This window comes from Pyrgilauda ruficollis, unplaced genomic scaffold (genome assembly GCF_017590135.1).
Source record: "Pyrgilauda ruficollis isolate IOZ18807 unplaced genomic scaffold, ASM1759013v1 scaffold36, whole genome shotgun sequence".
NCBI lineage: Eukaryota > Metazoa > Chordata > Aves > Passeriformes > Passeridae > Pyrgilauda > Pyrgilauda ruficollis.
In genome coordinates this window covers 383,605-396,582 of record NW_024525045.1, presented here as the reverse complement: position 1 = coordinate 396,582, position 12,978 = coordinate 383,605, and the positions used below count along the sequence as shown (strand labels likewise).

The window sequence follows — 12,978 nt, the reverse complement described above, 5'->3', positions numbered from 1 at the left end:
CAAACAGTGGTCACATGAGTGAATCAACTCACCAGGCCAACAAAAAAAAAACCTGTATTTTCTTTCTATCATTGTCAGAATTTCCTGCTGGACTCCCATGCTGGGCAGACTCCCCCCAGAGCTGTGGGGTCACTGGAGCTGTCACAGGAAGCCCAGAGTGGTGCTGGGCTGATGTGATGATCTGCCAGATGGATGTAACCCCTGTTCAGTCACTGCTGGGGTTGCATGCAATGAGATGTAGCAGTGAATGTCTCCCTTCACCTGCAATGGAGAAGAACTACTGGAAAAAAATAGTATGTGACAATAAATATAGATCCTGTGGTGCCTTACAAATCCTATAAATGGTTTGCAGTGGTCTTCAAATTTGAGCAGACAGTTGACAGAAGCAGGGATGGGTTATTAAAAGCAGGCGTAGCTAGGACAATAGGAAAGATCCCTGATCACTTCTGTCAGGCTGAGGGGAAGAGCTGAGTGACCACTGTGGGGCCGGGGTTGTGTCCAGCACCCGAGCTGGGGTCTGCGATGGGGGTGCCCCAGGGCACTCAGGCTTTACAGGGATTTCCCTGAGGTGATCCCCACCCTCTCTCACTCTGCCTAACGTTCCCAGTGGTCACACCGAGTGAGATGTGCAGAGCTGCTCATCTGGGGCTTGCCTGCCAAGGTTCACCAGTGCTGGATGCAGCCAGATCCCCCAAGAGCAGCCGTAAAGCTCTTGGCCTGGTGTCCTCCCCTATCCCGTGACAATGGAGGACTGGAGGTAATGCTGGAGGGTAGCTGGCACAGCTGGACCTGACTCCATGGAAATGTCTGCCATGTAGATTTTAGGGGCAGCACCCAGCCCCCAGTGCCAGCAGGACACCCACGGCCAGCACACATGGCCTGGGGACCCTGGCTCCCACCCGGAGGTGGGGTCTGCAGCCCAACACCCCCCGCCATCCCTGTCCCAAAGGGACCCCTTGTCCTGCCCCCAGAGCCCTGCATAGCCATGTCCCCCACAGCCATGTCCTGCCACAGATGTATCCCCCATATCCACCTTCCCGCGCGTGGCCGGCAGCGCGGGCGCCCGGCGTGTCGCGGCCGCCGGTGTCCGGACACGTGCGGCGCTGGCCCAGAGGCCGGGCCGCCCCCCGCCTTGCCCAGGGGCCACCCCGGGCTGTCGGGGCCCCCTCGGCACTCGGGCAGCTCTCCCGTGCCGCTTCCTCCTCCTCTCAGCCCGGCCCCGGTTCTGCCGGCGGTCCCGGTTACCGAACCGCGCGCGTTCCGCCGCCTGGGCACACGTCAGCGTGTTCTGCAGTGGCGGGGTCGGTGGGGAATGCCGGTGATCGTACCAAAGAGAAACTTTGGCAGCCCGAGATGAGGACTCAGTGCGTCTCATCCTTTTTTCAGCACATGAGTCAGTGCGTTCTGCTGCTGCTGCTGCTGACAAAGGCTGTAGAGCACTTTTCCATCAGCTGAGCTATGGAGCCGGGATCTCGCACTGCGAGCACCTCTGACAGCCACTGCGTCATCCCTAAGAGGAGGCCTGTTTATGCCTGTTCAGGATAAACAGCTCCTAGGTGAATTAAACACTGAGAACCTTAACAGAATTGATACTGAAAATGAAGATGAACTCGAGTGTCTGCAGTATTGGCTCTGAAAGCTTGCTGCTACCATCAGTGCTCTGGCTTGCCTGCTGGGATCAGTGTATCCCTGCAGGTGCTGTAGTTGGAAGAGACTTTTGGAGCCCTTCAGGAAGCTGAGATAGCATAGCCTCCAGCAGTGGGAGATGGGTAACTCTAAACTGTTCTAACATGAGTGCTGATGGTTGTCTGGCCACGTTGACTGGCTGCTTCCTCTGAGGTTGCTGAGTTAGAATTCGTTAATGTGTTTTCTTTGCAGTATGCACTCACTTCAATTGTAGGGTGTTTTCTTAGCAGGGGCAATCAAGATTATGTTTTATTTAGCCTATTCATTATATTCATTACTCTGACTGTTTTTTTTTTTTTTTTTTTTGTAGGTGACTCAGCTGTTGTATGTATGAGATTTGTCCACACACTGGCTCTTCAGACAGGTTAGTAATATTTTTCAGCCATCAGTTTCATCATGTTTGAAAGAATTGCTACTTTTACCTTTTCTTAAAATTTTGTACAATGCTGTTGCATCCTGTAGAATATTGATTTTCTTGGTCTTGTGAGAAACAGCTTTTTTGGCATTATTTAAATTTATTCTGTGGTGTAAGTGTGGTCCTCATAAGTTTAATGTCCCTGTATCAGTGTCATGAGTGACAGCAGTGTATCTTTATTACATGTATACTGAGGAAATGTTTGTCTTAGTATTTGGCATGACACTGATGGCTACATACTGCTGTTTTTGTTAGCTGCTTTTTCTTGTTGGCTAAGTACAAGTACAGTTTCACAAAGTTTAAAGAAAATACACTGTGTAAACTTTGAACTGTACAATTGGCTTGGAAATTGATTGGTACTGATTTAACCCTCCTGACTTCTAAGAAGCATATCATTAACATGATTTAGTGAAACAAAAATGTCATCTGTTGTTGGTGTAGTCACCTTTGGGAAAGAACACTGGCTTCTGGCTACATTGAGTGTTCCAGTGTGAGCATCTAGGTCAGCTGTGAAAAACTCATGTGCTCCAAGGTTATCAGTTTTTGAAGTGCTTCAGAAAATGAGTAAGAGAGATCTTTTTGTTAACTTTGGTTTTGGCCAAGGCTGGCTGTCTGACACAAGGAGGTGTAAGCAGTGAAAGGGGTCTGAGCAGGACTCCAGCAGAACTGCTGGACAGCAGCTGCTACCTTCCCAAACACCTCCCAGGAGCAGTGGGGCTGTTCCAAGCTCTGCTTGGTGTCTTCCTGTAGTGCTGTCTAGGCTTTGAGCTTGTTTTGCTCTCCCCACTTACATTTTTTGTTAGTTGTCTTCTAGCATCTGTTCCTGTATTTGTTCTTCATTTCTTTCTAGTCTGTGGAGGACCTCATGGCATTGGTAGGCACTATTCATCCCTAATCTGGAGAGAGGGTGGGGTGAAAGGTCCCAGCTGCCTGGTCAGGAAGCTCACAGTGCCTGCAGGGGAGCGTGGGGGCTGCCTAGCAGGAAGGGAAGTTGCATCATGATGTCTGAGTGATTGAGAAACTTTGTGATTCAGTCCTCTTCTGCTGCTGTGCCATGTGACAGGCATGGTGCATCAGACAAGCTATTTTACTGTGTTCCTAATAAATTATTTAAAAAGAAGGAAATAAATTTCTTTGTTGATATGGAACCCTAAGGTTATATTTTCTCATTTGCTTTGAGGAGGTACTATGCTACTGTTTTCTGTGTGGAGTATAAAACAGCCAACAGGACATTGATTTTCTGTGGGATGAAGACAAATTCCATTTATTCTGTGGAAGTAAAATACCTTTATATTGTTAAAACCAGGTCCAAGTGGAGTGTCCAGGTCATAGAGGAAGTCAGTTGTAGAACTGGGAACTGACATGGAAAGGTCAGGTTTTCATCAAGCGTTTTGACCATTGCAACCTTGTTCCTTTTTCTGGAAACATTCAGATAATCTCTGCTTTATTTCTGTAAACAACAGAAATCTGCAACAGGGGATTACTTTGACTTAGCTTGTCCAAGGTCTGTTGTAGAAATTATTACTTTTGTTGTGATAAATGTCTCTGTTGAGTGCTGTGCTTAAGCATCTTCAACTGCAGACCAGGGAGCATGGTTGTAACACCTTCCTTATTTACTGTCTGTGTGGTAGACACACGATGGATGCCAGAATAAAGTCACTCCAGGACAGAACCTGATGGTAGCTGGCATGGAGAGATGATGTGTCATTCCTTATTGCCTTGAGAAACTAAGTCCTTTAGTTAAATCTTCTAAAACTCTTGAGTTTTGGAAATTAGAAAAAAAGGATTTCCTTAGATTTAATTTACTCAGTGCCCAAACCTTATCAATGCAGGGTGAACGTAAGTGTTCTGCCATTTGTGTTCAGGCTCATCTCTTGAATGTCTGCAAGAATTGCCTTGGAGAACAGAGCTTGTGTTCAAGTGCAGGTTTTTTGGGCAGGGATTACTGGTCTCCACAGCATGGCATCTATTGTGGTCAAACCTGCTTTGGGTCTGGAGTTGTGTTGTTGTGCAGATGGTTTTGTGGACTTGCAGTGGCAAAAAAACTGCCAGCATTCTGACTAGTGCTTGGATATGGTTATAGTTAGCATGAGAAAGTTTATACAAGACAAATCCTAGTTCAAAAATCCTAATTTTACATGAAAACATTGAAAAAAAATGTTTTAAGTAACAGTAATGCTAAAATGTTTCCCTTTCACTGTTACACAATGAGCTAAAAATAGTTTTCATTCATAAAAAAGCTGTTTCCTTTGTTAAATAATCTGCATAGCAGAGAACAAAAGTTCATTTTGTAGTAAACTGTAGCTGTATTACAGCTCCAAGTCTGACACCTTTATCCCGATTGAAATAAGACTGTAAACTTTAATTTTTGGTAGCTGAAAAGCAGGCTTAAATAAAATAGAATGGGTGATACACAATCGCTGTTCAGTAGCTATGGATGTGATCTGCACAAAATGCTGAAGTTCTGTGTCTTGCAGCTCTTTTTCTAAAATGTATAATTTCTGTACCATCTTCATGGAGTGCTGTGCAGGGGTTGGGATTGGGAAGGGGTCTCCCTGGCTGTGGAATCTTGCTGATTGCTCTGAAGTAGTGCAGTGTCAATCACATTCATAATCCTACCAAATTTAGCAGAATTAGCTGCATTTGCATTCATACAGCTCTTTGGATGTGGTAGTGGAACTGGTAGCAAGTCCATTACTTTTTAGTTGGATTGAGATTTTTTTACGTGGTATTTAAGACTAAAAGATCATCCTTCAAAATCAAAATACACAACTATTTTTTTTTTGACCTTTAGCAAAATTATATGGCAGTGATATTTTCCGTTTAGAGGGTACATGCAGTAACATAAATGGCAGCTCCTTCAGATTTTATTCTAGCTAGAAGATGTCAAAGGTGATAAATGGCAATGGCTGTGAAATCACAGCTGATTCTTTTAAAGGATAGGAGAACAGTGTAATGAGAAGGCTTTTGAGAAACAGTAGTAAGAGCAGCTTAACTGGATTGGGATGCCATGAGAAAATACATGCAGAATGTGAACTTGAGTCACGTTGTGAAGAAGATATGAAAGAGACTAGTGGGGCAGATATAACAAAGGCTACAGCGCACATGGAATGGCGAGTAGCAAGAGACATAAAAGTCAGCTACCTATAAAAGTAGTAGGAAGAATGGGAAATGTAGTAGGGAAGTAGTAGATTGGGAAGTAGCAGGAGGAGGATTGGGAAATGCCTCACTTGGTTTGGTAGGGAGTACATGTGTCTGCAGAAGGTGCGGAACATCTGAAGGGTTTAGTGCCTATTTTGCTTCTCTTTCACATGGTGTCATGCAGGTGCTTAATCTTAAAATATTTTTGACAAGGTAGTATTTTACACTACAGTGTACTTCCACTAGATGTTTCTGTGTCAACTGGACCTGATAAGTTTCATTGTACAATTCTTAAAACTCAAAAGTATTACCTAGAACTACTCAGAAGTACTAGAAGACTGACAAAGGATGAGTCTTCCGACACTTACAAAGGAGAAGTGCCGAGGGAGATGAGTTACAGCCTGACAGTTCAGTTTGTCCCAGTTTTTTCCATCAGTTGAGATTAATAAGCAAACATCAAACATTCTATTTTCAAGTGCTTGGTAGATACAGCAGCATGAACTGATTTGTGGGAAAAGTAATTGTGTCTGAAGTCTTGATACCTTTTACTGCAGAGCAGAAGGCTCAGTGGCTATAGCAGAAGCAGTGGAGGTTTAGTCTCCTTAATTGATTGATTTTAAAAGGTTTTCCTCATTTTAATGGCCTCATAAGTAAATGGAGGCATGATCTGGGGGCAGATGATCCTGTCTGGAGAACTGTAATTAATAATTTGGTGTTAAAATGAGAAGTTAAGTTGAAGGATTCTGTCCTGGGTCCTGGCCTTTAATGAAAATATTAGTCAGCTGGCTGATTAAATGTGCTTAGTAAATTCTCAGGGACTGTGTTGGAGGACATGATGAGAGTTCAAAATAACCTGAAAAATTAGCACAATATTCAGTAGGGACAAATGCAGGTACTGCACTTAGGCAGGAATTGCCAGCTGTTGAAATGCGGGGTGAGAAATAACTGGTTAGCTACTAGAAAAAGGACCTGGGGGTGTACTGGATCACAAGTTGAACATGAGTCAGTGTCATGCTGTTTTGCAGAAAAGGCAAGTATCTTACTGGGATGTTTAAACAGCAGTATTGTCTGAGAGACGTGAAGTTTAAATCCATTGGCTTTATTTGCTGTTGATGTACAGTCTGTGCAGACAGCATCTGTTTTGGGTGCCAAGATTCAAGAAGAATTTGGACCACTTGGAAGGAGTTCAGAGTAGAGAAATGAGAGTAATCAGAGTTCGAGGAAACAACTTCATAAATGTGGAAGAAAATCCAAGCTATTTTGGCAAGAGATGAGGAGTTTAGAGGGAATGTAAGAGATTTCAAGTATTTAAAAGATTTGTAAGATGGAAATGCTCTTTTCAGTGGCCATGATGGGCAGGTTGAAGTGGGATTAACTTTCATCACAGAAAACACCAATTAAGTTTTCAGCATTTCTCACAGTTAATGTAGAACTTTAAGAAGTCTTTACTTGTGGCCATGAAGAACAAGTTTGTGTGTTTACAAAGAATGGTATATGGTTTAGGTTGGAGAATAAACTCAACTCGCTATTAATGCCCCTTTCATCTCATTTTGTAAGATTCTATTTTTAGTTGATGTTAAGTTTGAGCCAGTGAGGGAGAAATTGTCAGGATTCTTTTTGGCAATCTCTTTGTTGTACCATGTGGGTGTAGATCTTGTACAGGTTCAAATGGTTAGAGCTGTGGTGCTTCTATTGGTTTGGAAACATACAGTGTTTTGGATTACTTTCTTCTCCTGCCTGCTGCCTCCTGCAAATGGAGCAAGGTTTCTTGTGCTGTCAGGATGTTCTAAACCTCCATGGTGGAGGTACTGCATGTTAGCAATGTCTGTGTGAGTTAAACCTAGCACAGCACGGATGAATTTCCATTCATTTTAGCAGTCTTGGTAGCTTTCAGATTACTGCTTTAGCTTCAGGTGATAATCTCATCATGTTTCTCATCCATAGCTACAAAGGTCCACCTTCAGCTTTGAGGATCTCTTTGCAGTTCCCATACTGTGGTATATTCACCACTGCAGGGATCCTCACTAAGTGAGGACAGACCCATTGCAAAGTGGAAAGTCCAACTGTGAGTGTAGCCATGCTATTTTATATATCATTGTTTTTATGCACTATTATCATAACTTTTGATTGTCTGCAATAGGCTGTGTGGCAAAACAAAGGATCCAGCTAATCCTTCTATTTCAGCAATTGATTTGTAATGTAACTGCAGTGTGTGAAAACAATTAATTCTATGCATTTTGCTGCCATATCACATCTCCAAATCATAGAAGAAAAGTACAGTTACCCTCATGAACTCTGCCCTTAAGATCTGCTATGGTGTTTCACATCAACAATAGCAAGAGCTTATTTTCTGGAGGCTGCATTTAGTGCAGCAGTAGATAGCAGTAACTGAAAGGTCAATGACAGGGATAATGGCTGGCCTCCGGTGGGAAGATTGTACAGTTGAGTTGCGTTACCTGCCTGACTTTACCTTTACCCTGTAATACTATTTATTGAACTGTTTAACTTTTGGGTACAGGTTCATTTCCTGAAAAGTCCTATTACTGTTGGCTAGAGGTTTTTTTCTCTGAGCAGAGGGGTAATTTTTCTTACCTCTGTTTCTCAAACAGGGGATCTATTTTTATCATACAGGCATGGAGGGTTCTTAACATATCTGCTGTTGTCACTAAGTCGTGAAAGCTTGATCCAACGTCTGGTTAATTCAAAGGGTTGTTCCAGTGGCTTGAGTGATCTTTGGCTGAGGGTGCTGCTGTCTGGAAGTGGTGCTTCTGTCACTAGAGCAGTACTCCAGATCTGACAAGCAAAAAGTTCTTTTCACACCAACTGGTAATTCAAATGGAAACATAAAAGGGCTGTCAAATGTGCAGTCTTGCAGAGTACATTCTTTAGATTTACCCTATCTCAGCTCATCCATTTAGTGAGGACCTCAAACCTTAAGTAGTGCTTTGAGAGAGGGTCCTGACATTGTTTTCCTGCATCATAGCCATGCTTTATTGCTAGAGGCAGCCTACTGAGCCTTAATACTCGCAATATTGAAGACTTGTGTAAGGGGTAATGCTGCTGAGTCCAGTTCAGACAGCCAGACTTCAAATGCCAGCAGTGTATGGATGAAACACAGCTTCTGCTGTGTTACAGTTGTGCTGTTGTGTTGGCCTTCAACTGCTTGGGTGAGATCAACCTGTGGTGAAGGGCATGTATCTGGAGCAGAGGCAGATGTAATGCGTCTGAGTGAACCGGAGCACTTGGAAAACCATTGTTGTTCAGCCTAAGTTGTTTGAAAGTCTACTTGTGCTCCTAACTTCTTAATTTTCCTTAGTTTATCTACAAATTTTAATTTTTGATAGCAGTATAATTTGTGGTTTTTTATGAACTTGTCTTCTCCAGCAGAAATAGCTTTAGTAATGAACAGGCAAAAATAACACACAAATTTCACCACACAAAATGCATACCTTTTGTAGGATGAGAGCACAATGGAAAATAACCTACAGTCTTGTCAGCCTGGCAGAGTCCTTACTCAGTAGTGTGCAGATGGAGTTGTCCTCATAGCACTCTTCATTCTGCCACCCTTTCCATTACCCAGCAAAATCCCTTCCCTAGAGTAATACAGGTTTTTTAAGTAGGGAGTCTGTTGGCATAATTGCATTCTGAGCATGTATTATGGAGGACTTCTATGCCTTAAGCTGGTACTGGTATGCTGGTAGCATTTGTAACCCCAGTTCTTAGTCCATGGTCATTTCAGTAGTGACTGTCTGGTGTGTTCAATAGTGGCTGTCTCTGCTGGAGATGCTGTTCCACATAGGTCCATTGCTGGAACAGGTCATAGAAGTCCTTGGCTCTGGTTTCCGCGTAGAGTATTTTGAATTAATGTAGTCTGCACCTTGCATTTGGAACAAATGTACAGTCTTAGTTTCCTGCTTGCTGTCATCCTCTGCTGGCATAAATGTCAGTGAAGAAAGAGTATCTTAAATGCCAGAATTGTCTGTGTAGCTGAAGTCTGATAACACTTGGATGTGCCATTGGTGGGTGTGGTAGCAGGACTCATGCAGCCTTATAGTCAAGTCAGTAGTGCTGGTTGGTGAGGTATTGTCAACAGAAGAATGTATTGGTTGACAATATTTTGGTGTGCACTCTCAGAGAATACTTTTTGTTGGCCTAGCTTAATGGAAGTAGTTCACCTTTTGTAAAGCTCACTTACTTTGGAGACTAATTTTTGGTGGTGCAGACATTATGCTATACCCAGATGCTTTGCTAAGTTTGTGGGGCAATATTTTATGGTGACTTATCTCTGTGGTGCTCTTTCCTCCCATTTTACCTTTGCTGGATTCCTGAAGAGTGTGTTTTGTATCTGTGTGTCCCTCTCTATCAGAGAACGTCCTCATTCTTTGGTTACTAATTTTGATTTTAGCTAGGTTAACGTTTTTCAATTTTGAAAGTGTGGTAGTACATCCAGCTATGAAAAAGAGTTTGGTACCTATAACATCAGCCTGAAAGTTAGTAAAAATGCAGTAACTGGTGGTTGATTCCTTTCTTAATGTCCCATAGAAATAAGGTAATGTTCAGAGCTTCAGTGTTTTTCAAAACATTTTGATTATTTTGCTTATATTCAGATTAAGCAATTGTTTGGCAGTTTGCTTTTCCTAATGCTGTAGGCAAGGAGAAACTAAAGTGCATGATCATAAAGCTAATAGAGTAGGGGTCAAAATAAGGGCAAAATGAATCCTCTGTGAATTCAGGAGTTCTTTGCAGGATGATGGCAAGCTTAAAACATGCCACAAAATAATTAAAAAAAAAACCAGAAAAAATCCACTTAGTAATAAGTAAGATGATAGGGTATTTGGCTCATGAAACTTTTGGACTACAAGTCCCTGGGACTGGAGATTGTTTACTGGGGAGCATCATTATGTGACTCTCTCTGTGCTGTCTCCTTGACTGCCGGGGAAATGCACGTTTGATCTGACCTTTCTGGCCCACTGTTTTGTTGCTCTATTAGCCTTCAGCCCAGCTTTCTGCTCTTCCATGCCACTGATACAAAGAGTATGGAGTAAAAGCTACTTGGGCATTTAGTATAAGTGAAATTGTGACAGTCCTCCTTGGTACTTTAGGAAGCTGACCTCTGTTTTCACCTAACATTTATGAAAAAGCAAGGCTGAAGGGGGAAAGCTGGGTCGAGCATCTGGAATAGAGCTATCTGGGAAGAGGCTATTTCTGGATATTTGACTAGACAGTGGTGATATTTCAGTTAGTGAGGTCAATGCTTGAGGGAAAAGCACTCCTTGATACACTTCATGTACTTGAAACATTTCAGTCTTGCTTTTCAGGAAATTTTCCTCCTCACGGAGTAGAAGATGGATACAATTACACCTCTTAAAACTGTTACAAAAATTTTTATAGCTAGGAAAGAAAGAGAAGTTCTAGAAAAGGTATTTCAAACAGGGATAAAAATGTTGCTCTAGACAAGGTGCGTTAAGGCAGAATTTCTCCTTTAAGGTAAGTGTGCAGGATAAAAGTTAACTATAAATGGACTGATAAGCAAAAGCTATTACTTATGGGAGAAGCAAGATTCAAGACCTTTGCTGATGGCCATTAGGACTGAGAATAATGCAGCAGTTGAAGGGATATCCCTTGTCAGATTTTTGCAGTCTGTTTCCATTATACAGGAGAGGTCTCCCACTGCTGATGCTGTGGAAGTCATTCCCAAGGGGCAAAGAATAGTGCCATTTAAACAGAGCTATTTAAGGCAATGATGAAATGTATTGTAGTAGGATGTGGGGAGTTAATTTAATTTCATGGATTGTAGAAGTCCTTCTCTGAAATACAGCTGTTTACTAAATATCTGAAGCTTTTCTGGGTTTGTAGGACTGTTCTGAATGGCTGGGACATAGTAGCTAGGTGGATGTGGGCCAGGATTTACATTACAGGCATGGAGTTAAATGTTACAGTCCTGCATGTCTGTTCTCTTCTTGTCTTTGTCAAACATCTTTTCATGGAAACAGAGTGCAACTTTTCCCCCTTGATTTTTTTCATCTTGCCTCATATGGTAGTTCTGAGCATAAATTAATAATTTTCAGACGTTAAGCTGTTAGGTTCTATAAATTCCAGTGCATAAAAAATTGTCCTGTACAGCAGTTCAGTCTTGGAAGGAACTTGTTTGCAGATTCTTGTGTTAATCCTTAATTTCAGTTACTGTAATTTGAGCTCAAAACAAATAAATTGTCATATGTGACGTCTTCAGTTGAATTTATGAAGTCTTTTAACATTAATATTTCTTGTTGTTATATGATATTTAAAGTCTTAACAGTTTCTGTCATGCACAGTATTTCTATTGATTGACAAGTTGTTTGCACACAAGAGCTTTTTTCTTGAAGTGTTTCTGATTTAAATTAAGTGAATGTGCCACATACTTCAGACTTTGTGTCAATTTATTATGACTATTTAAAAAAATTATGCTTTCAGGAAACAGTAGAACCCCCTGGTTTAATGTATAGATTTTCTTACAGAATACATTTTTAGAAATTAGTACAATTTGGTGTATAATTAGTACAATCTGTTATTCAGGAATATACTTTTGTGTGGTGTACTTTTAGTAGTTACATAATTGAACTTTAGAATATCTGAGTTTTGCATTTTGACTTCAGGAAACTGAAGAAATACTGCTGCTTTGTCTGAGAATGCTTTGCTAAAAGCAGTGAAAGGTACTAAGTCATAATTAGGATGGGAAAGGAAGATGTGAAAGCCAATTGCTTGCTTACGTTGAGCATGACTGCTGTAGTCATAGCTGTATGCCACTATGTGTGCTTCTGAGGAAACAAAAGTTAAATGTCTAAACTTTAGAGGAAAGTTCATCTCTTGTGATTGGTCTAGTTGTGCTTGATGATCTTCTTGCAGATGAAGAGAAATTTGATTCAAATGTTCTTATGTTAACCTCAAAAATATTTTCCAAGAATTTAAGAGGAAGAGGAAAAAAAGTCATTGCCTCCTTTTATTGAGCATCCATACTACAAAAGCAAATATATCCCAGGAAGCAGATACTCTACATTGCACAATAAGGCGGCAGCCACACAGGAAAGGTTGGGCTCTTGGCACGGCCCCTAAGGGGAAATGCTTCCTTGAAAGGACCCATTGTTGCTGGGTCTGGGTCTTCAGACTCCCAGTTCTCCACTGGAATGGCTGCAGGTCTCCTGGTGCTGGGATGGGGCATCTTTGCCATCCCCATTATCTAACCAGAATAGTCTTGGTTATTTAATCACATAGAAGGGCTGAGTAAAGTTCACACCTCATGTGAGAAAGGAACGTTTCTTTGGAAGCAGCCTCAGTGCTCAGCTTGAGAGCTCATGCTGGGTGTAATGGTGTCATGCCTTGCCCAAGGTATTTTGAACAGTTTAACTTTCTCTTCCAAGAACAAACAAAACACAGTCTGTGAATTCTAACCCAAATGTCTGGTATACTCTTCCAAGAGACAAAAGAACTAATAAGCATCCAAAATAATTGTGTGCTTTGTTGGATTCCCTGACTGTGGAACAGGTTTTCTTTCCCTCATGGCAGTTAGGTAAGAGATCCAGATATCTGAAAGGATATGGGTAAAGACTGTTTCTGTGAGCCTGAGAGTGGGAACAAGCTTTGGGTGATTGCGATTTTTGGTGCTTGGTTTTCAGTTTAAAATTTTCGTTAATGTGAATAGCTGCTGCTTGAAGTACGATAAATGAGATGGTGGGAAGGTTAGGTGGTAAAATGCTTGA

At 41.9% G+C, this 12,978-nt stretch overlaps 1 protein-coding gene across 3 annotated transcripts in view; it reads left to right on the top strand.

The window, feature by feature from the left end:
* Positions 1 to 1,997: 1,997 nt before the first annotated feature.
* The window catches only part of ATP13A3 (ATPase 13A3), a 52,838-nt gene continuing 41,857 nt past the window's right edge, over positions 1,998 to 12,978 (top strand). Inside the window, exon 1 of one of the 3 annotated variants that reach the window (XM_041475690.1) lies at positions 1,998 to 2,050. In XM_041475690.1, the coding sequence (XP_041331624.1) occupies positions 2,013 to 2,050 (38 nt within the window). In that variant the 5' untranslated portion in view covers positions 1,998 to 2,012. The remainder of the gene's footprint in view (positions 2,051 to 12,978) is intronic. The other 2 variants (XM_041475688.1, XM_041475689.1) reach the window with 2 other exon arrangements.